Source organism: Harmonia axyridis, chromosome 1 (assembly GCF_914767665.1).
Source record: "Harmonia axyridis chromosome 1, icHarAxyr1.1, whole genome shotgun sequence".
NCBI classification, from domain to species: Eukaryota; Metazoa; Arthropoda; class Insecta; order Coleoptera; family Coccinellidae; genus Harmonia; species Harmonia axyridis.
The window spans coordinates 10,426,753-10,451,556 of record NC_059501.1 but is presented as its reverse complement, the minus strand read 5'-3'; the positions used below and the strand labels follow the sequence as shown (position 1 = coordinate 10,451,556).

General features: G+C 34.6%; 1 protein-coding gene and 1 long non-coding RNA gene across 4 annotated transcripts in view; both read right to left on the bottom strand.

Moving 5' to 3' along the window:
* The window catches only part of LOC123689002 (protein crumbs), a 33,751-nt gene that overhangs the window by 8,536 nt on the left and 411 nt on the right, over positions 1-24,804 (bottom strand). For 2 of the 3 annotated variants that reach the window (XM_045627783.1, XM_045627782.1), the window contains exons 2-11: positions 9,324-9,476; positions 8,774-8,976; positions 8,524-8,719; positions 6,750-7,378; positions 5,453-5,801; positions 4,854-5,035; positions 3,292-3,445; positions 801-1,271; positions 362-741; positions 14-209 (exon numbers count right to left, since the gene is read on the bottom strand). In XM_045627783.1, coding sequence (XP_045483739.1) covers positions 14-209; positions 362-741; positions 801-1,271; positions 3,292-3,445; positions 4,854-5,035; positions 5,453-5,801; positions 6,750-7,378; positions 8,524-8,719; positions 8,774-8,976; positions 9,324-9,476 — 2,913 coding nt within the window. The remainder of the gene's footprint in view (positions 1-13; positions 210-361; positions 742-800; positions 1,272-3,291; positions 3,446-4,853; positions 5,036-5,452; positions 5,802-6,749; positions 7,379-8,523; positions 8,720-8,773; positions 8,977-9,323; positions 9,477-24,804) is intronic. The other variant, XM_045627785.1, reaches the window with a different exon arrangement.
* On the bottom strand, positions 10,469-10,843 carry LOC123689005. The gene is made up of 2 exons (XR_006750144.1): positions 10,726-10,843; positions 10,469-10,663 (listed from the first exon to the last, which is right to left on the bottom strand). It is a non-coding gene; the product is annotated as an uncharacterized LOC123689005 (long non-coding RNA).

Genomic DNA, 24,804 nt, shown 5'->3' with positions numbered 1-24,804 from the left:
GTTAATATTTTACCAGTATATCCACTATGACACATGCACCTATATCCCTTGACTAAATCAACACATTTCGCATCGTTAACACATGGGTTGCTCAGGCAATCATCAATGTTAGTTTCACAATGTCTACCTTCATAACCTGTATCTGTACAATCACAAGTATAGTTGTTCAATTTATCGATACATATCGAATTGTGTAGACAAGGTGAGGACTGTAAATAAAATAAAACAACTCAAGGATCAATGCGGTATAGCAAGTAAATTTTAAATCAAATCTGTTACAGTTCCCGAAAGAAATTCCGGATTCTTTTAATTCGATTTTTGGATTCTAAACATTCCAAAATGTTAAATTCAATCAGCATACCTCACAATCATCCGTATTAATCTCACAATTTATTCCAGTCAATCCAGGTTGGCAGTCACAACGGTACGCATTAATAAGATCGACACATGTAGAACCCATCGTACAAGGATTAGAATCACATTCGTTTATATTAACTGAACAGTCTTTGCCTGTATATCCAGGTGGACAAACACATTCGTATTTATTGATCTTATTCAAGCATGTGGCGTTGTTCTGACATGGCATGGAAAGACATTCGTCGAAGTCCAAGTTGCAACGTTCACCAGTAAAACCAGGTTTGCAATAACATTGGAATCCTCCTTCGGTATTCACACAAATACCATTATTACATAAGTATTTCCCTTGAGTACATTCATCAATGTCCTGGTCACAATATTCACCTACAAAAAGAACAATGGTAATATGCAATAAAGAAAAACCTTTGTCGCCTATTACTCACCCATATATCCTGGTGGGCAGGAACATTTGAAATGGTGGGGAGTTATCGGATCAACTGTACAAATGCCATTATTAGAGCAAGGTTCTCTTGCGCAGGGGTCTAAATCAATGGTGCAATTGTCACCGCCATAACCAGGTGGACACCTGCATTCGAACGCGTTCACCAAATCAACGCATACTTTACCAGGAGCGCATTGCACTTCCTTGCAATCGTCTATGTTGACTTCGCATCTTTCGCCTTCGAAGCCGAAGGAACAGTTGCAGGCGAAATTGTGCTTGCTGGCGCCCAACACGCATGTTCCATTATTCTGACAGGGTTTCAGCTCGCATGCGTCGTAAGGTTTCTCGCACCTAGATCCCATCCAGTCAGGAGTGCAGTTACAAGCGTAGGAATTGATCTTGTCTATGCACTGTCCACCGTTCAAACATGGTGATGAAGAGCATTCGTCTACGTTGACTTGACATAAGCGCCCTGAAATTTTCGATAAGAAGAGTCAGTTCCATCCACGTGAAAAAATAAGTTAACTGATAGCCGAAAATACAGCTGGAAAGTTTACTCAATCTATTCTTGGAATATTTCGATGAGTAGAAGATACCTAAACTACTATTTTAGGGATTCATTTTCCCAAGGCGTATTTCTGGTACTTGAATATAGCTCTATCGAACACTTACATATTGAGCTTTTATGTACTAGCTCTCTCTTATACAATAATCTACTCAATCTATTAAAGTTCACTGGAAAACTAAATAAACCGCAAATTTTACAGCATGATTTATTATCTCCTAAAAAAAGAGGATCAATGCGACAGAGTAATCGATTTTAGTGCCAAATTTTAATAAAACAGCTCTTACAGATACCGAGAAAAACTCTGAATGGGGGTGTTTTTTTTAAAGATTTTTCTTGGTAATGATAAATCAAAATTGGAAATAATAATAGAACAACCGAGCAATCTCTACTCAGTTTATCAATCTGTCTTATAACTCCAGTAAATACTAATTTCTGATAAAATAAGGAATTCATTTTGATTAAAAAATTGAATCAAATGTGAGTCATTCAAGCATTTCGAGAAAACATAAGCAACAAAGTTTGGAAGGCATATACACTTTTGAAAGAAACAAAAACATTGATATAATTGGTTAGTCAAAATGTAACGATGTATCACAAGTGTTGTTAATGAGAAAAACATAATTCATCGTACAAAAAAAGAGAGGTTATTGAAATAAATTCACAATTGTGATTTATTCACCAATAATCAATTATGTTAAAGTCTGAGATAATGATAATGAAAAATATGCAATATTTGAATTTGAAGTAATGAAATTTTTCCACCCAATTACTGAAATTTAATGTTTCTATATTTATTCATTATATAATATCATATTTAGTAAATGACCGTAATGGAAACATTAGTATATGCTAGTAATGGAATCGGCAATGAATGTTTTTTTACTTCAGTTTCAGTATCCCAATTGTTTAATCCTATAAAACACCGTATAAAATTGCAAAACGTTAGGTTTTTTATTTGTATTATCGATTATAAAAACCAAAAATTCAAAACTCTACTAATGAATAAATTTCAAATAACCTCTCTAGGCAAAGATCGAAACCATTGAACTCTATACACCAATTGAAATGCTTTGTTTACATGGTATTTTTTTGAAGGGTTGATCTAATAATAATTAGTAGATAGCGCGTAGAAAGAGAGAAAGAAAGTGAATGAGAGAGAGAGAGAGAGAGAGAGAGAGAGAGAGAGAGAGAGAGAGAGAGAGAGAGAGAGAGAGACTCAACCATTCTCTCTTCAATGTCAGAGTCAATGCTCTGCATTGCACGTTGGTCCAAGGGCGCATCTATGTATTATTAGATCATTGTTTTGAAGCCTCTGGGTTAGAGAGAGAGAGAGAGAGAGAGAGAGAGTGCTGGATATATTCATCTCTTTGTCGCACTCGCCTTTTTAATGTTTTTTGTACGTTTTATTTAGTAATTTTACTGTGGAAACTGGGATTTATGTTCTCCATAATTATCTCAATTCTTGTTTTATTACCAGAAAACATTCAATATAATTTCATTGGTTGTCTTTCAGGTTGAATTCAAGGAATAGGTACTTGGTACTCATTGATTTGATCTACTTTTCTTCTCATTTCCTCTGAAATTTTGCAAAAATGGCTTTATGCCATTCCCATTTGTGTATTCACGATTGATATTTTCATTTCTGTCTTTCAAAATTAGTCGTGGTTGAAGAATGAGAAATAAAATTCAAAGCGTGAAATTATTTTAAACTAGTACGATAAAAATTTCAACAAATGGTTTGAGAAATACAAAAGGAAATAAGTAAAAGTTAACTTAAGTGTAAGGTAGTGCGACATAGAACTACATCCAGCATTTTCCCTTCAATTTCAACCCATTGGCTTTATTTATTGACTATTTTGAGCATTCCAAATAGTGTATAACGTTCAGTGATCAAAACTTCAAAGCACGAGAACTGCTCCAGTACCTGTATAGCCTTGTGCACACTGACACGTGAAGTATTCGAACCGATCAGTGCAAGTTCCCCCGTTTAGACAGGGATTACTAGAGCATAGATCCAGTTCGATGTTGCAATTCAGACCTGTCCAACCGGCCTCACAAGTGCAGTAGTAACCACCCAGCTGTGAATGAAGCGAAAACTATTAACTAAGGTGATTCCCAAACGGATTGTGGGGGTGAAAAAGCCCCAATGACAAATGAAGCATGCTGATTCCTTTAGATCTGAGCATGAGACGAGATGAAAAGATATTTTCGATGGTTGTGAAATGGGAAAATGATTGGTGCTATGATATTTCCAATGTTTCCTTCTATGAGTGTTGACTCTAAAATTATGATATGCGCTGAATATAGCTGTTGTGTTCAGGTGTCCCAGGTGCGTTTTATGGACGTCCAAACAAAATCGAAACAAAGCTAGTATAAGTTTATTTTTCTCTAGAGCAGTGCAGTTGGGATGGTGAAATTTTTCAACACATTATCGTCACAATATGTTGAAGAATTTCATTATCATTGGTCGCCTCCAAGCTACGTAAACTGAAATATATACGTTCAATAACAAAATGTTACTCTGAATAAATCTCCCATATACTCAGGAATTTTATTTTCATAAAAAATTTTCATTTCTTGAAATAACTGCCCTATTTTCACTTACCAAATTAGGCAAGAGTTCAGCTGAAATAAAACAGAAATAATACCGAGAGCAAACATATTTATTTATTATTACGATATTATAACAAAAAATTGTCTCTCATCATAATATAACCTTCAAAAAAGATTCACAGTACATCATATTCTCATTAAAAAATCAGGGCACTGCCAAGAAAAGGATCAACCACTTCAGTAAAGAATAATAACGTTACCAAACTGATGCCCATCAGTAGCGGAGCTACTTGTGTTACCGATCTTCTGAAAGCGGCCATTGGGCTCTTTCAACTGTAAGTATAATTTGGTGGAAACATAAAAAAATAGAAAAACTGAATAGTAGGTAGGTTCCATGTTGATAAGCAACATTTCACTCAAGGTCGAATTGAACAAAAGCTTAGGGGAACGGATCAATGATCGTCACTGGCATAGACTCAAGGTAGAATAAATCAGAAGTACCTACTGATTAAATGAGTAGGTCCAAATTATAGAGAAATAAACCTGTAATCAATTTTGCAGCTAATATTGAAAGTGATCAATCATAAAAATTATTCGTATTTTGCAGTAAGAACAGCGTACAGCTCCATATGGATTCAAAAGATGTATTAGGAACAAAACGTTTTCAAAATTCTTCTTTCCCAAAATCCAGAATTCATTTAAGCTCCGTCACCTGACAAAATTCAGTCAAATCAATCTCTGAAGTCATCTAACAGCATATCACCCCCATAAGTATATAACAATTATTACGGGACACCTGTATATACATATTCTCATAAAAATATCAACATCCGTTTAAAAAATATCTCCTTTCATCGATTTCTCTTTCGATCATCGCCGCATGCCTAGATCTGATGGAACTTCGAATATAAAGACAATTCCATTGCAACTTACATAATTCTGACAGCTGACAGAGTGAGCGCATGGCTCGTTCTCGCACCTAAGGCGCGATTCACAACCGGAACCAGTCCAACCATCGGTGCAGGCGCAGCGGTACCCGTATAGGTCTTTAATACAGGTACCGCCGTTACGGCACAAGCCGGGTTCACACAGGTCTACGCGGTCGCATGCTGGGCCTTTGAGAAGAAAGCGTGCAAACACAAATCAAGCGCATGAAGCTTACACAGCACAACAATCAGTGGGGAAAAACACACATATAAAGCAATCGTGAGATGAACATCTTTCTGCATTTAACATGTAAATTTACTGTAAAAGCCTACTGAAGTATTCATAGTCAATACTGTGATTTCTTTGTATATTTAACTGATTTGGATGAAGTACGGATTTGTCAGATGAGAACAAAAAACCTAATTGACACAAATGGAAGTTTTAACCTAGAAAGCATCTCATTATAAGTTTTTGAATCGTGTACTCATTACATGTAGTATTTCAATATCGTTAAAGTACCAAATCCAGAAAGATATTCCTCTCGTCCCCAAAACATCAAAAATGCAGTGAAACGAACACCAGGGAGCTATGCTCCTCCTACTCACCAATGAATCCTGGCAAACAGGAACAATTGAAACTGCTGCGATCTCCTAAACGGTTGCCTGTGCATATTCCCCCGTTTCTACAAGGATTCGGGACACAAACAGGATCTACCGTACAATTCGGATAAATCCCAGGATGGTCATGTTTACAGTAGCAGCTCGATCCTAGATTGCTGTTGCTACGACATTCTCCGTAAGGCAAACAACTCTGAGGGGTGCAGTATTCACTGCGCATGTCCAATTCGCAGTTGTTTCCTTGGAAACCCATTGGACACCTGCATTCATAGCCACCTGGCTTATCTACGCATATGCCGCGGTTGTAGCATGGTTGGGACTGACACTCGTTGATGTTCTGTAAAATTCGTAATAAATTACTCACATTATTTCTATAATGAACTGTTTTAGGAGTAGGATGCGCGTTGAGCATGCACAAACAGCATTCTTAAATTAGAATTTCTCAAGTGATAATATAGTTGAAGTGATGCCTTGTACTTAAACGTAAAAGCTAAACTGAATTTCTCTAATAATTTCGAAAATATCATACTGTGGGGGGATGATTTTAAGGAGTAAAAGATGAGGAAGTAGTGCCACACTCATTGTCAAAGTATTTTGTTTAATGTTGTACGGTTTTCTAAAAATTAAGTTAACATATAAGCAAAACATTCACACAGATGGCTGTGGAAAATTTGAATTGAGTTAATAATGGTTCATTCACTAATATTCTAATTTGCATAATTCAGGTTGGTATTGTAATAAACGTCATTGACAGAAGATGCATATTTTGAATTTAGTTCTGTTTGGTTGTGCTACATTTCTAGGTTATATTTATATATTTTATTTCTTCGATGAAACACAGCAATTTTCAGTATTATTTTGTAACCAGACCTATTTCAATGTCTATAATTACTGAATGGACTATAGTTTTAGCAATGCATGTATTGTTGCTTTGTTAATAAAATTATAATAATCAAAACTCATATTAGGAAGCTAAATAAGTTAAATAACCAAATAGTTTATTTCCATTATTTTATACTCACAATCCATTAGTAACAGAAATTTGTAGCTGATGTTTTATAATTTAAGATAGAGAACCGTTTTAGCATTATATTCCTATATATTTGATGCATTTTCAATAATTTGCAAATGTTTAATACCTCCATTTTCAGCCTTTTCATTTCATAAATCGTATTATTAGTTGTCAGGAACAGCAATAGCATATATTAAATAATTATTTTACTTTTACTCTTACAATTAGGAATTTTATCTACAGATTCAAATTGAAAAAGAATTATCTACTCACATATTCACAGTTCTGTCCACCATAACCAGGTACGCACTGGCACAAGTAGCTACCATAATTATTGAAGCAAAGTCCGTTGTTATGACATGGATTATTTAAACACTCATTAACATCCTTATCGCACAGTCTTCCTGTGTAACCTGTATGGGCACAATTGCAGGTATAATTGTTGAATCCATCAACGCATATTCCTCCATTTTTGCAAGGGCTGGAAAAGCATTCATCCAAGTTGATATCGCAAAAGGTTCCTTTGAAACCCGGCTTACAAGTGCAGATAACCTGATTTGTTCCATCGATCACACTACATACACCTCCATTCAAACAAGGGTTATTTGGTGGTTCACACTGGGGGTTGATAACAATCTTATTCTCGCAATGCTCCCCTGTATAGTTAGGTGGGCAGGTACACATATACTCCCCATAGGTGGATGATTCACATTTGCCGTTATTTTTACAAAGTGGTGGTATTTTTTCACATGGATCGCCCATATCTATCTCGCAATTTTTACCAGTGTACCTAGGATGACAGGTGCAAGTGTAGCCTGTTTTATCATTGATGCAAGTGCCTTGATTGAAGCAGGGTTTGTTGAGACAAATATCTATTCCTTGTGGTTGGTCACTTGGTGTACCTGAAAAAATATTCAATGTAATTAATATACAGGGTGTTTCCTAAACATGCGGCAAAAATTCAGGGGGTTGTTCCTTGGACTATTTTAAGCATGTTTTGTCCTTGGATGATTTTTGAAGAACCTCTTTGTTTCGAAGATACAGGGCGAACAACATTTTTCATATTTTTAAAATTAATAATAGTTTAAATAAAAATGCGTACCGCACTGTGTTTACTAAGTAGGTACAATTTATTTTTAAATTTGTTTAACAACATTCTAATTACTAAAAACGGCAAGTTTTTTGACTTTTTTGACCCTATGGGGCCATCTAAAATCATTAGTTTATACCACTCCAGTAGAAAATGTGGAAGACTTGCGAAATCGGATCATTGCTGGGTGTAACTTAATAAGAAATGATCCTGGTGTTTTTGAAAGGGTTCGGCAGTCAATGAGGAGAAGATTGGATGCTTGTATGCTGGCTAGAGGTGGTCATTTTCAACAGTTTTTGTAGGTTGAGTTGAATTTTCATGTAATTTTTCATAATAAAATGTTATTATCTGAAATTTTGTTTCCCCTATATCTTCGAAACAAATAGGTTTTTCAAAAATCATCAAAGGACAAAATATTCTTAGAATAGTCCAAGGAACAACCCCCTGAATTTTTGCCGCATGTTTAGGAAACACCCTGTATAATACAATGTGTCTAGAAGTAAAAGCGATACTTTTCCGGAGAACAATGCAAATTGTTAGTTGAGAGGTTAAGCCAATACCAAAAAACTTTGGAGTTCAAGAATATGCTTTTACCAAGAGTACACATAGTATTTTTATGGAATCTCAATCAATGCTGAGATAAATCAAGGATTTTTTAAATTTGTCTAATACACATGAATACACAAGGTAAGCTGTTTAGATATAAAAATTGTTACTGTCAGGCACAAACCATTGGTTTAATTGACAGTATTTCTTGAAAAAACTTTACTAAATTTGGTAAAACAAATTTTATTGAATTGAATTGATTCCATCAGTCATCTGCAATAATTTTGTTGGTCTAGGCTGTAGAAGAACCAGAAACAGTCCTGGAAAGTTTTGTGGTCTGTATTTGCTCCAAGAAAGTAAGCATTCTTAAACAATTACAGAAAAACATGATTGGATATTTAAAATACTTACAGCTAAAATCTGTCAAGGGACATGGCTCAAATATAACATTATGGCTGGAACTTATAATGTCCTTATTAAAAACTATTGATGGTCCCTCCTGTATACATCCATTGAATTGTTTACCGATAAGAAGTACTGCAGCTCCTTCATTGTATAGTCCTGGGCTTGTTAAAACTTCATGATTATATGAACTATTAGCAAGCAACTGAGGGAAAATATGAGTGAGTTTTTATTTCAATCGAAGATTGATTCTTCATACCCAAATTTTGTCATCTATAGTGATGGTTAAGTTTCCTAATGTGTATTGTAGGTACACAGTGTGCCATCTATTATTGGTGTAGTTGCCTGCAATCCTTTCTTCGAACGTCTTTCCAGATGTTCTTGCAAAAAATATCATACCCTCCTTTTTCACAACTAACTCGAATATTTCATCATTCTGCTGTTGGGAGAATAGGTTACCACCTGTGATTCAAAATGTCCCAATCATTTAACGAATCAATTAAATCGGTAAATCATAATTGTTTGAAGTGAGTATAATATATAGGTTTTTCCAATAGGAATTATACAATTTAAAATAGTATCAATGGCAACTCTGAGGGTATATTACTTTTTGATATTTCTTATGTTATTAGTGTTTAATAGGTTAGGCCATTCAATCATGGAAATATACACGCATCAACAACGTTTAGCACAAATGACATAAGAAATGTCAATAAATAATGAACATTGCTGTCATTATACCCATTTGAATTTCTAATAGGAATACCCTTTAATTGGAATTTTCAGAATGTTACTAAGCAAATACTTACCAACGCAGGTTCTAAAGCTGATACCAGTTTGTTTCTTCAAAGATATTGTTGTTTGCAGTCTTACATATGATGATCCATTGAAATAGGCCTCAGGCTGATCTGATGGACCGAAATAAGGCACAATACCATGAGCATTCTTCACAAGAAAGAAGACTGTAAAAAATTATTAAAACTTTAGTTGGAGTTGTGATTTCGAGTTAAAAGAAAGTGGAATAAATAAGAAGACACCGACTTGAAGTCAAGAGCTTTTATGCGCTCGTTCATTCATTCATTCATGTGCCAATTGCACTCTATATACCTATATAGATTTAAGTGGTCTCGCGCCCGTGCTTTTCAGTATACAGTGAAACGTTCGAAATAAAATCTAAAAAAATTTTTTTGTGAGCTATTGTTTTAACATCAGTGATTTTCGAGTATGCGTTTTAGAATGTATAGAATCCAAAAATCGAATAAAAAAAATCATCGATCTAATCGTCTCTGAAAACTATGAAAGCTATTCGCATGACATTTGGTACAAAAATCAATTTTTATCGTATTCGACTGGCTGCGCCAATGCGAATTAATTCGAGCTGATTATGTCATTTAGCTCTACAAAAATTCGAATTAATTCGCATTGGTGCAGCCAGTCGAATATGCTATTTGACACCCAAATTCATCATCCAACTCAGTGATTACAATCAATTATTTGTTGAGGCAAAAAAATCAAGAACACCAATTTTGATTTGAAATTCACAGAAATTAACAACGAAGAATCATGATATTTTAAACCTGTAATTCTATCGTAATGAATAGAATATTCTTTACCGCAAGGCTCTAGCTAAATTATTTTCGTTGTAACAGAATTTTCAATATTCCCCATTGCATAAAACGCTGTATTATCATCATTACAACCAAAATTTTCATCACGTTTTATTTGCCTATAGATGGTTTTTTGTTTTTATTTTCCTGCACATATTTATCTTCAAATAACCAAATTGTATCATACTATAGAAACACATGAACCCATTGGTCAATTGAACTACATTCATCAATATGTAATAAAATTAGAGTGGTTACTTAGATGTAGAAACTATTATTTTAACAAGTGTCTCAAGTGTGTACAAAAATGTACCACAAACTGCGTCACAATATATAAATAAACTATTACTTTGAATCCTTTTATTTTTCATCTCACAATTTGCTTTTTATAAGATTATCTTTGTATTTAAAACATTTTTCGAGCAGAAGGAAATAATAAAACATTGTGTTTTTGATTAGCTTCCCAAACGAGTAGCTCTGCCTCCCGTACCTTGTTCATCGGTAGGAATATATTCAAGGCACACCTCGTACACCAACATGACCTACGAATTTTCAATGGATTCATTATGCAATTATACGTATACATAACGGAATTTGTACTTACATAGTTTTCAGTGTTCAAGGTAAGATACTTAGATTTAAGGTATTACACCAAGAGCAAGAAGGTATATGACATTAGGTCAACCAAGAGCTCATTCATATACGATCACTTATGCCCGAAAATACAGGATTGGATCAGAAAAGAATTTCGATTGCTCCATGGGAATCAGGGAAGTATTTCATAAAACTAGATTGAACAAGATGAGTCAAATTTTTTCACGATGATGCATTGTCTCTGTTAATCGAAAGTTATTTTTTTCCGATTGTATGGAGGAACAAAGGATCTGCATTGCAAATGGAATTGCGTATGTATATCTGAAGCACTGAAAATATTACATCATTAGCCGAAAAGCAGAGAAAACACATGATTTTTCACCCTGATAATGAATTTTGAACAACAACTCAACAAATCTGATCAAACAACAACCGCATTTCCAAGATTTAGCTCTGGTTGACTTTTTTCTCTTTTCGAAACAAAAAACCATTTTAAAGCTGATTTTTTGTCAAAAAAAAGACATGAAAAAGGTCGATTTTTGATAATGCTTGTAATTGGTATTGACCAACATCATTTCATCCAAATGTATGTAATTTTGCTATTTTGAGCTCTTGTTATTGAGAACAGAGTAGATTTGCAGTGTTTTTCAAGAACTATTCTCTCAGTTTATTATTATTGGTGTTCTTCACCATCACCAATGATATTAATGTATTTTACTGCCACTACTATTATAGACTATCTACTTCACGAAATGACTTCACACCTAATGAAAGAACTTCTCGTTTCTGCTTGAAGCGTTCACAAATCTAGGTATATTTGCTCGCCCTACTGTTACCATTGCTGTGACATCAATTCAAGATGTTACCGATGAGTCATTCTGATTGTAATTCAAATTTGACACTTTGATTTTATTTTTATGAAATGTAATATGGTTAACTAAGTGTATGCAATACCTCGCAAATTCCATAGTTTTTTAAATAGAAAAAAATTGAAAATTCGAAACGTGAGAATATTTTGCGGATTTCATGGTTAAAATAGAAAAAAATCCAATCTGGCAACGACTGACACTGATTTTTTATCATCTTGAATATCTTCGAAATGGTAGGTACGTTTTGCGAGAAACAATGAAGAATAATTTGATTTTCTAAAATGATCGAGTATTCTAAAAGTGGCTTTCGAAATTGTCTAATTCCTTTTTTATGCTAATTTCTTGCGGTATTTTGATTTTTCCTTTCCCCATGGCCGAATCTGGAACTTCAAGACTCATCCAGTATGTGATGTCCATGGGTGTAATAATGAACGAGCTCTTGAATTTTTTATTATTGCTATTGTTCAACACCAGTATCAATTACATTTACGCTATTGCCATTACTAATTGGTACTGGATCATAATTGAAACAACGATTTTATTGCCAAAATTTATTGACACCGTACGGTTCGAAGATTAAGTTCAAAACTGCAAGAACTTATTACTCTAATCAATAATGTTGATGGTTAATATTTTAATAATAGTAATAGCATATAAGCGGGCTTTAATTGGTTACATTAATGTCTCCTTGAATTTCTCCTCGGTAATTACCACAATTATAATTATATTTATTGAAATCTAATAGTCTGAATTTGAATTTAAAAAAATAATGAAAATATGGAAAATCATAATTTACTATGTGGATTATACTCAAGCGAAAACACTAAATGCACTTCATTTTCTCAGCTTTCGATTTTTTTTTCCATGGAACTCAACTGTCTGAGAAGAAATTCAATCCTCTACCCTACATAATTGATCTCATTATGGTAGTACCAATTGAGATAAGATGCAACATTTTCAGTGAGGGATATGATGGTACAGGCGCGGATCCAGGCCCCACTTTTGGGGGGGGAACTTTTAGATACTCAAAATGTGAATCCCAGACACTTCCGCCATTTTGGGAAGTCATTTTTTTTGCCGTTCATTAAAATGGGTATTAAAAATGTATTGAAGGTGAAATTCTTGATGATCTTGTAATTATTCGAGCCTTATGTCAAATACTAGGAGGGCCGGCAAAATTTAAGAGGTGCCCTGGCCATTTGGGGGGGGAACGTTCCCCCAGTTCCCCCCCCGTGGATCCGCGCCTGTGATGGTAGCGTGAAGTGTCACTTACAACCTCATCAAAAATATCGATTTCACATCAGAAGAGCATAATCTTCATCTTTATGGTTCTCACGTTTGTCAGTGTTACTGAGATTCTTGATTTATCACCAGACATTTACTACGTGACTTTTAGTGAGGACTACCTGCTGGTTAAATTTTGGCGCCAGAACTTCTATTGATATATGATATTTTGTGTTATTTAACTTCGGAACTTTGACTTGGTCTGTTGTTTCTCAAGTAGGTCGTTTTTACTGAATGAAAGAATCTAGTGTACTAATGTGACAAAGAAGTACCGGGAACTGGTCAATGAAACACGTTATATTATGATTCACTGAAATTTATTATTATTATCACCTTCAATTTGTACCTTGAAAAAACAAGAAAAGGACTGACGTGAAGTCTGGTGCTTTTGCGTAGGTATACTTGTTAAAATTCGTATTGATGTAATTTTTCATGAAGATTTTGCTTAGATATATTTAATTGAGTCTTCTGAATAAAAATTCAGAATGACTTCCAACACAATGTCCTTACATAAAAATAATAAGTGCATGATTGGAAGGTTGGATTTTTGAAACACTCGTAACCGAATTTGTACGACCCACTCTGTATTTATGAGAGTTGACATATTCAAGCTTTTGCAGTATTTAAATCAGAACTTTTCGATGAATAGACAAATTAGAACAATATAAGCATCATTGAACATTCCAATTCAAGTTTTTAATCGGTCTTTAATTTTTGTCCCAGAAGCGATAGTTTTCGAGTGAATTTAAGATAATCAAAAAATTAACTATGAATTTTTAGAAGAGAAGGATTGTAAAGGGTGTTTGTTTTTTTTAGAGCTATAGAACTTTAAATTGTAATAAAACAACGATGGATTATTCGATTGACATGAATTTTATTTATCCGCAAGATAATCTTGTGGCATTACATTTAAAATATGATTTCTGGCATATGACCGCCACGGCTGGCTCGGATGTAGTCCAATCTGGACGTCCAATTTTCGATTACTTTTTCCAACATTTGTGGCCGTATATCGGCAATAACACGGCGAATGTTGTCTTCCAAATGGTCAAGGGTTTGTGGCATAGACCAATGACTTTACATAGCCCCACAGAAAGTAGTCTAGCGGTGTTATAGATATAGATATAGATATAGAAAATCACAAGATCTTGGAGGCCAATTCACAGGTCCAAAACGTGAAATTAGGCGGTCAACAAACGTGTCTTTCAATAAATCGATTGTGGCACGAGCTGTGTGACATGTTGCGCCGTCTTGTTGGAACCACAGCTCCTGGACATCATGGTTGTTCAATTCAGGAATGAAAAAGTTAGTAATCATGGCTCTATACCGATCACCATTGACTGTAACGTTCTAGCCATCATCGTTTTTGAAGAAGTACGGACCAATGATTTCACCAGCCCATAAAGCGCACCAAACAGTCAGTTTTTCTGGATGTAACGGTGTTTCGACATACACTTGAGGATTAGCTTCACTCCAAATGCGGCAGTTTTGTTTGTTGACGTAGCCATTCAACCAGAAGTGCGCTTCATCGCTCAACAAAATAAAATGGACGTATTCCGCACAGAACCATTATTTTCGAAATAAAATTGCACGATTTGCCAGCGTGGTTCAGGCGTGAGTCTATTCATGATGAATTGCCAAACCAAACTGAGAATAAATCACTTGGCAGCTTTAAAATCGGTCGCCATCTCGAACAGTAATGCCAACTTAAAGTTATATACCTCGAAAAAAACACCCTTTATTTGTTTTGGTGCCTAATCCATTTTATCGATGAACTTATTAATACACACAAAATTTCAGTGTAATATGATGGATAGATACCGAGATATAGAAACTTCACAAAGAAATGTGTATTTTTTCAATTATTGAGAAAATTACGAACTATCCTCTGCTGAACCTTGCTCGCAAAAATAGTAGGTACTTCGTTTTTCTCGATATTTTTTATTCCATCTACACAAAGACCTAATTTGCATACGCGTCAGTGCATTTCATGCTTTAACTGCTTCTTGGTTCATTTCAACGAACATCCTGAAAAACAATGTGAAGGGGAGTAAACCAACAGGAGTAGAATAATTGAAGGAAATTAGCCATGAAATTATAGTTCGACATACCAAAGTTGCGATGTGCAAAAGACGTGAAGATTTTAAAATGTAATTCAAGTCTGCGTTGTATAAGAATCAAGGTATTAAGCTGTTCTTCAAGTACCCTCTTTGTAAGAATCGACTATTCAATGAAATACGGTTTTGTTTTTGTGATAATAAAATGATGTTATATTTCACTCATATTCAATTCGGTAAAACATACATTAAAATTTTTACATATGCATAAGATTATTATTGTTATTATTATTTGAATTGGGGTCGTTTTGCTTCGGTAAGCCTTCCGGGAACTGCGACCATGCAGATCTTTTGTTCACTACCCTACTCATTCATAGAAACCCAGGGAGGTCGTCAACGACGTTAATAAAATTGACAACCTCCCTAGGGGCCTTGGCCATTACCTCTCTGGTATCCAGGACCGGCTTGCCCATGTGAATGGTTCTTAGGCCAGCCAGCTCTGGACACTTGCATATCATGTTTGTACCGACAGTGCCCCGTCAGCAGTCCCACCATCACCCGAAGCTCCGCTCGTGAAAGCTTCAGGGGTTTTCTGGTGTAAGTAGGTGAAATCTTCACGAATTTCTTTGCCTGAGCAAGTCTAGGAGTGTTAATCCAGTGGATTGTCCTACTGTTCAACTCCCATAGCTGGACCGCAGCTTTATATTGGTCTTTTCCTATCCCACAGAAAGGCTCAGGTCCAGCAGGTCTTAACCTTGATGCACTTTTTGCAAGCTCGTCCGCTCTCTCATTTCCTTCAACCCCACAGTGCCCTGGTACCCATAGTAGAGTCCCCCTATTTCCTCTGGCCAGTTGCTTCATGGTGTTACGACACTCCCAAGTCAGCAGAGACCCCTGACAGCACGATTCCAGGGATCACAGCGTGGTTTGGCTGTCCGTGGTGATGTAGATATGCGCCCCTTTGAGGTTCATTTTGAGACACTCCTGGGCGCATACATAAACAGCCATTATCTCGGTATGCATAAGATAGAAATCCTCATTGAATTTCAGCTATTATATTAAGCTATGCAGGGTGTTTCCAAATTAGACGTGAACCTTGAAGGACGTGTTAGTATGTTCTTGTGATTTTTAAAAGATTTTTCATCTTACTTAACTTTTTGTCAATTTCTTATACGTTGACCAAATTTGATTATAATTTTGGATTATTTTCGTGACCAGCGAGAAGTCCGGATCTAACACCGTTAGAATAGACGAAGCAGCGAGAAGATTGAGGGTAAATTTCAGGCGGAAAGTAACAACTGAAGAAATAAGAAAAAGGGTACGTGCTTGTATGAAGAATGGTGGAGGTCATTTCAGTCATAATTTATGATACAATTCCTACTGAAATTTTGAGTTTAATTGCAATAAAAAATATTTAATTCATTACTTCCCTTTTCAAATCAAGATTTTCTTGCTGAAACAAAACTAGTGCCTGCATTCTGACGAAAACTTTTTTAGAAAATAAAGAAGAACTTTGGCAAGTTTTTTAAAATAATTTTGTCATACATAAATTGTGGAATTCGAAAGTTGTAGACAAATTTATATTAGAAATTTACTATTCTTTCCTTCATATCTTTATCCAAATATAAAAACCATTAAAATACATAAGAAAAAGAACTGTGACCATAATTGCGATTGTCGGAATTTTATCGAAGAAGCCAGTAAGATAAAATACTTGGGCGTGTACATAGACCGATTGCTACGATGGGATGAGCATATTAAACATATAGTAAAATTACTTAGGTGTACATTACCAAAATTCAAACTGTTAGTCAATATATTATCACAACGAACAATATTTACAATTTATTTTGCGTTAGCGCAGTCAATTTTGGAATATGGTATAGTTGGTTGGGGGGCAGCTTATAGAACTCATCTCGAAAGTTTGGAAACCACTCAGAAATTCATTCTGAGGATAATAATGAAAAAAGATCGTTTATACCCCTCTCACTCTCTATTCAATGAAGCTAAAGTGTACACAATTGGACAATTATTCCACAAAAATGCTCTGTTGATGATATATAAACACCGTGTAGATTATGTAAGGTATGAGCATACTTATAGCACAAGAAGTCAATCCCAAAATCAAATAAAAACGCCGAAAATACAGAAAACAATTTCTCAAAAACATGCCTCACACGTGGGTATACGATTATACAACGCCTTACCTCAGGAGATAAAGCGTGTAAGTGACCTCAGACATTTTGTCAGAAAAATAAAAAACACAATTCTTAATTCTTGAGTTGTACTGTGCTGCATTCATCTCTGTCGATAGGGGGAGGAACAAAAATAGGGGGGAATCAATAAAATGGGGAGAAAATAATAAAAAAAGGAAATAATAAATAGGAGAATATGTGTGTATAATTATAAGCTAGTGAAATGAAAATATATATATGTATATTCATGTATATTTGTTGATTTTGAAACTGTTTAGATGTAATGATTGTTACTGTCAGGCACAAACCATTGGTTTAATTGACAGTATTTCTTGAAAATTATTGTACTGAATTTGGTAAAATAAATAAAAAAAAAAAAAAATATACCAACTTTCAAATCATACAAGGATTCGCGGACACACTAGACCAAGGTAGACAAACAAAACCGAGGTTGCTCAAAATGGTCTGAAATGTATTTTCCGAAAGGAATTTTCGAAATCGAAGACCAAAAATTGTTTTCATCCCAAAAAAAAGATCACAAATCTTCAAGTACATTCGGAAGACTCAGAGGCAAAAAGAGACCTCGAAATAGAACTATAAAATCCAATATAAATATACAAACACCTGAAACTAATAATACATTCAAATTATAATAACCGCAAGATTAATATCCAAATGAACCGCAAATAATATTTACAATACAGTAAGAGTTCTATTATTCTATATATACATTTCGTCATAAAACCGCTGGAAATTTTTCAGACATTTATTGTTTCGACACCGAAGGAGGTAAAGAATATTGAATTTAATCTTATTGTACCATCTTATGTTTCCACTTTCATCATTTTTCATTCGGAAATTAATCTTTTTATTTGACTACTTGAGTCTTAGCTTTTAAAATTCAAGTACATATCTTATTCCCCAACTAGGGGGAGGAAAAAATAATCTAGAGGACACATTTCATGCATATAGCATGACTAGTTGGATTAAACCCATTAACAAACTAAGCTGCGGCATTCGAGATCCTAAGCTACCCTTAAAATTTCAAGTTTCCAGGTCGTTTAAACATTCTCAACTAAAAATTCAAAAATTAAAAACATCGTATCGAAATGATCTCAGCATTATTCAGCCTTTCACAGAATAAATTCGATCAAAGGAAAAGAAACGTGTGGAAGAGAAAACTGATAGATTTTGCACTATGATATCGCGCCATCTCACAAGGCTATCAACAAATTTCTGGTGAGAAATTCAACAAATCTTATCGAACGACCACCATATTGCCCTGATATGAACACTATGAGGCAACTATTTTCAGTCGATAAAAGACATAAAGAGAATTCAAGGCGATAACTGAGGTCGAATCTTGAAAATGTGTTTTGGAGCGCTTGTTCGGCTCCATAATTTAGTTACAACGTTTGTAATTTTAGTATTTTGAGTCGGGGATGGTTTCAATGGATAAGGTTCGACTAATAATGACGAATCCATGCTCAAATTCAATTATGTTCGTCCGTAAACAAGATATCTCTAAAAAGAGAAGAAATAGAAAGCTGAAATTTTCAGGATAGTTTCAGTTCTGTAATTGCAGATTCGATCATAATGAAAATTTTTATTAGGATGTAAAAATGCAATTTCAAGCTTCGTGCGAAATTTCATGCTGATCGCGTAACCAGAACCATAGAAAAAATAAGAATATCGAAAAATATTTCAAATATTTCCGTGATATATTGGTTTCAATTTGAGATATTCAAAAATTTTCAAAACGTTTTTTTCGGTAATTTTTATTATATGATATTCTTAATAAATCATAGAAATTAATTCTCACGTCACACAGCTCGTGCCACAATCGATTTATTGAAAGACACGTTTGGTGACCGCCTATTTTCACGTTTTGGACCTGTGAATTGTGTGATTTAACACCGCTAGACTACTTTCTGTGGGGCTATGTAAAGTCATTGGTCTATGCGGATAAGCCACAAACCCTTGACCATTTGGAAGACAACATTCGCCGTGTTATTGCCGATGTACGGCCACAAATGTTGGAAAAAGTCATCGAAAATTGGACGTCCAGATTGGACTACATCCGAGCCAGCCGTGGCGGTCATATTCGAGAAATCATATTTAAAATGTAATGCCACAAAATTATTTTGCGGATAAATAAAATTAATGTCAATCGAATAATCCATCGTTGTTTTATTGAAATTTAAAGTTCTATACCTCTAAAAAAAAAACCATTTATAACTCTTGAAGGTGATTGTTGTGACTGTTGTCGAAAAAAATTGGTTTTTACTGGTTAGGCCCGGGACTTATTGAAAGAAGTGTTATACAATTATGTGGACTCCAAGGGCGCAATTGGCGCATGAATGAACTAGCACACGACTTCCCGTCAGTACTTTCCTCATTTTTTTATAAGTTGTATTCTACAATACATATGAAATGAAATAATAAACCATAGAATATAATCAATTATGTTAATATTAATTGGGATAATTAGATATTCTGTGAAATAGCAGTAATATCTCCCCGAATGACCCAAAAGTTCATCCCATCGAAAAATAACAGACCAAAACCGGTCGTAAACATTCGGACCAACAACAACGGTTCGGTATAATAACGGAAAAAAATCTCACCGACTTACGTAATAGCCCGTGCGTTCGAATTTCACCGTATAAAAATACTCCCGACTAATTGAATTGAATGAAATGTCGGATTGGCATCAACGGCTTATAGAGGATTGAGATTAAAGACATTAGAGTGCCCATTGCCCACTAGTAGATATCTACAGGCTCGGAACCGGTGTACCCAGTGACTCAGTGCCATGCTATTGGGCTCATTAAGCTTTTTTTATGAATTCTCTCTTTGTTGTTAACGGAACGTCGTGATAAGGCGCGATTTCGTGTTCCACATCTTGAGCGAGCTCATAAGAGAGGCTGCTCGTTTCGAAAAATTGCAACTTCGCTTCCTCTCATCACACAGCTTAACCTATAACCTATAACGGGTATTTGTTTTAGCTATACGTAAAGTTTCGATGGTTGTTGTCTATGGTTTGACAGTTGGAATGTCAAACTGTGTTGACATTTCTGTTCAGTGAGGTTCGGCAAATCAACATAAATCGTTTAACGCCAAATCAACGCTTCCAAATTGTGGAAATTACTTTTCAAAAAAAATAAATCAGTTCATAGTTCCTAGAACCCTCCTTCCGTTTTACGGTCAACATAATCGGCCTAGTGAGCAAGCAATTTGTGCAATTATGTATCGTTTTAGCACTAATTCTACTCTTCTCGTTTCAAACCCACCAACAATACAAAAAATGTGCTTGCCTTAGAGAATATGGCTACTGTAGCGTGAAGTCCTGAAGAAGACACTGAAATAACGATACGTCAACCATACTTGTTGGCCTTTGTCTTTCGACTACGTGCAATATACATACCATCGTTGAGGAATTTTTACAAAAAATTGTGTTTAGTGTAAAAATCATTTCTAGTTGGTAGTTCAGTAAGCAAAATTCCCGTATATGGAGCTGGACAATCCTCAAGCCTTTAGCCAATCACCCTAGGAATCACCATTACATCGATTAAAATTGACTGCTTGGTGTAATTTACACGCTAGCGTCATCATCGTTCCATGTTTCTTCCTAAAATAGTTGAGATTAGGGTGAATGGCAAGCGCTATCGGGCCAAAAATTAACCAGCTTAACATCGACGATATTGGTTCCAACTTGCCATACAGCGCGCTTAACCATCAATTCAATGCAAAATCAATTTGGTGACAACTTTACTTCCAAAAGTGGTCCTGTTAACTGACACTATTGTTCGTACGACTTAACGCCTCTCGATTACTTTTTATGGGACTATGTTCAGGCATTGATTTTTGCCGAAAACCCAACAACTCTTGAAGCATTAGAAGCCAATATTCAAGCTACCATTGACGCCATAGGGCTAGAGTTATTGGAAAAAGTAGTAAGAAATTGGACTGATCGAATGGACTATGTAACTTGGAGCCGGAATTCATATTTAAAAATCAATGCCATGAAATCATCTACCAAATTATAATATTGAAAAAATCATTCCAACAATATTTCTGTCTTGCACTTTCATTCAAAGTTTTCAAGCTTTCAAAAAAACACCCATTATTCAACTCATTGAGACCCATTCTTTTCAACTCCTGTTTTAAATGTCATAGACAAAGTGAAATTAGCTGCATTAAAATAACTTATTAGTAGGAAAATAAACCGATTTCTCATAGTTCATCTATTTCAGCAATGTCATGTCGTCAGCGATCGAAGAAAAATATTACCAGACTGTAAAAACAATTTTTTTACTACTTATAAAACAGATGTTGAAATTCTATTCAGAACTTGTCATAGTATACTGGAAGATTAATTATGATACATTCAGATTCTTATCAAATCAATCCATATACATAAAAGAGAATCTATGGATATTATGTAAGGGCATCACGTTCAAAGGACTACATCAAATTGGGTAATTCTTTTTTTTTGTGTTCATTACTGTCATGAGAAAGTTTATACAACAAAATAGTTTCAAATTATACGGAAAAGTTTCAAATTATACGGAAAAGGAAAAAAATGGCTTTCCTTTTCACTCGGATCAAGCGAACAATGATAGAGTATAATTTGACACTTCAAAGGATGTATTTTGGGTTGTCGGACAGTAAGTAGATCGTTGAATTGAAACGAAAATGATTCTTTCTTATATCAATATAAGGATTATTGATACAATGCAAGTGCAAAGCCGGGGCGGGCAGCTAGTATTTTATATAAGTGCTGATAAACAAGAGTATATCAGATGACAAGTGAATCAAAAACAACCAAAACCAGTTCTTGGTAGGAATAAAATAAATTTCGCACATTAAGAATACATCGGCAACATAGCAAAGGGTTGACCAAACAAACTTTAGAAATTGTCCGGTTTTCAAGGTTGAAACAGTTGGCATCTCGGATTCGCCATCCGTGACGTCATGCCATTGCTAAAATGGCACAATGATGCGCTCAATTTTTTTCATGTCTTCAGACTTATTAAATTATCTCATCAAAATATTCATATTAACATTTTTTAAAGATTATTATAAGGCTTAGAAATGTATAGATAGTTCCAATTTTCGAGTCAATGCACTACAACTACTTCAAATACATAACACCAGCATTTGGCCGAAATGTATATAATTTCAGCATTCTTATCGGAATCTCAAGCTATTAGCTTCAGAAAAGAATTCGTTGTTAATTTCAATTCCATCCAACGGAAAGAATGAGACAAAGCTTACAAACATGCTTCCCCTAGAGAATTCGGAAATATGAATGAATTTTTTCATAATAATTTGAACAATTTCTATGAAACCGAGTAGAAACTCTGATTCGTCGAATGAAAAGCTCTCTCAACCTATTCCTAAAAATATAAGCAATAGTATTATAGTAAAAACTTTTGCGAAAAGTGCGCATAACTATAGTTGACAGACTGCTTACAAAAAAATTCTATTCCAAAAGTTTCAAAGTATACTGGAAGACTATTCATTCAAATTCATACGAAATCAATATTATATGTAAAAGTTGATAAACATGAGTATAGCTTATGAAAATTCAATTGAAAACAACCAATTCAAGAACCTAAGTTTGACAGCACAAACATCGCCTGGTTTTGTGTGCGTTTTCAAGTTGGCATCTCGTATTCGCCATTCGTGACGTCATGCCATTGATAAAATAAATATACCGCAACAATTTCTCCTCAAACCTATGCAGACATACAGTTCCGGTTCCCGAACTCGCCCTAAGCGTTTGAGAGGTCCCAAGAAGCCTTGGAGAAGAGATATTGAGAAAATTATTTAACAAATAAATATACAGAGTGTTCCAAAATTGGAGGTATAAAGGAAAATGAGAGATTCCTCGGATCATTTCAAGAAAAAAATTCCCATAAACATGGATCCGCAAACGCTTTGCTTCCGAGATACAGGGTGTTTATTGTAGCCCTACTTTTTTGTGATAATTATACCAGTTTATCGAATCTTTATCAATCTTGGCTACAGATTGGGTAAATGAGTACAAAAACCCATTATTAATTCGTTAATTACAACTCACTAACTGAATCTTTGTAATAATTTGGATTTTCCTGAAGATTACTAGAGAATTGTTTGAAATTTTTTCTCGAAATCTCTAGCAGTTACGACAAAACTACAAGAAACCAAAATCGAGAGTAGTAGTAGTGGACCAAAGTTTATTTTTACATTTTTTTAAACTACAAATGGTCCACCATAAAAAAAATCGGGAAAAAAAAAGCGGGCTCTGTTCCAGAAAAAATATCATCCTGTTGATTTGCATTCAAAATTTTGATAAAAACTTCAATTTGGAATGTCTATGCAAATTTTAAGTTGAATATATTGTCGGGGGAAGTTGCTATGAGTGAAAAAACTCGAAAAAAAATCAAACTTCTACTTCCCTGCATCTCGAAAACAAAACGTTTGCGGGTCCATGTTTATAGGACTTTTTTTATAATGATCCGAGAAATCTGTCATTTTTATTTGTACCTCTAATTTAGAAACACCCAGTATAAAACCACGAGCACTCAATAAATTCTAGATGAAATTCTCAAAAACCTAAACTATTCAACACCTTTAACGAAGCACCTGTAATTGAATAACGAACTTCTTCCACATCTGCGTCTACCGACCTTTCTTTTAATTGATCCAACAAAACAGATTATTACTATCAAAATAGGTAGGTACTTTCACGAAATCAAAGCTTCCGTTAACTCAATTTCCAAGTCGACAAACTGAGATTAATTATTGTTCCTGCCTGTTTTTCTAGCGAATCATCGGACGGAAAGTCCATTCAAGAAAACCAAGCACCGTACATTGCAAGATTAATTGTTACCTTTTTTGTTCATTGTGATTGCCATGACTTCATAAGAAGCAGCAATTACGAAACGATAAAATAAATGTGTCAAAATCATTCTGTGGTTTCCCAAAAGAAAATCTTTCCAATAAAATAATTGACTGGATGAAAAAATTACAAACCGAACGATTATTAGAAAATAAAGGTCTATTATCCCGACCCTGTACTTAAATTTTCGGTTGGAAAAATATTATACTTTTCACAGGAAGGTCGCAATACACATTAAAATTGAGAAATTTGAAAAATTTCCTCAAAGATTAGGTGCATTATAAGGAAAACTCGAGAAGAAATTATTTTGGAATTTTTCAGAAAAAAAGCTAAATAACAATGCAAATCCCAACTATACATGTTTAAACTCCCAAATTTTGTGAATAAAATAACTTCAAAGCTGAAGTGAGCCTACTTTAACTTTAAAAAAAGAGTCAAGTTTACTAGCATATTAAAGTTCAAAGAACCTGTTTTTCGACTTCACTTTAAATGAACTTTAGGTCAGTTCAGAAAAACAGTTAAATCCTAATAAACATTCCTTACTATCACATTGATTTTTACTTTGATTCCCTTTTATCCACTACGGCAACTTTGTACAATAACAATAGGTGAAAATAAAAAATTATCAATTTATCTCGGAAGGTAATGAAAGTTGCATGATATTATGGATAGGTATTTTTGGCTTTTGTTGATTGGATATCTCGATTACTTAATTGTTTCAAAACTTCTTGTAGGTATGACTCATTCCTCACCGGTAACTTCCAAGAACACGGAAAGATATAACACGGGAAAATA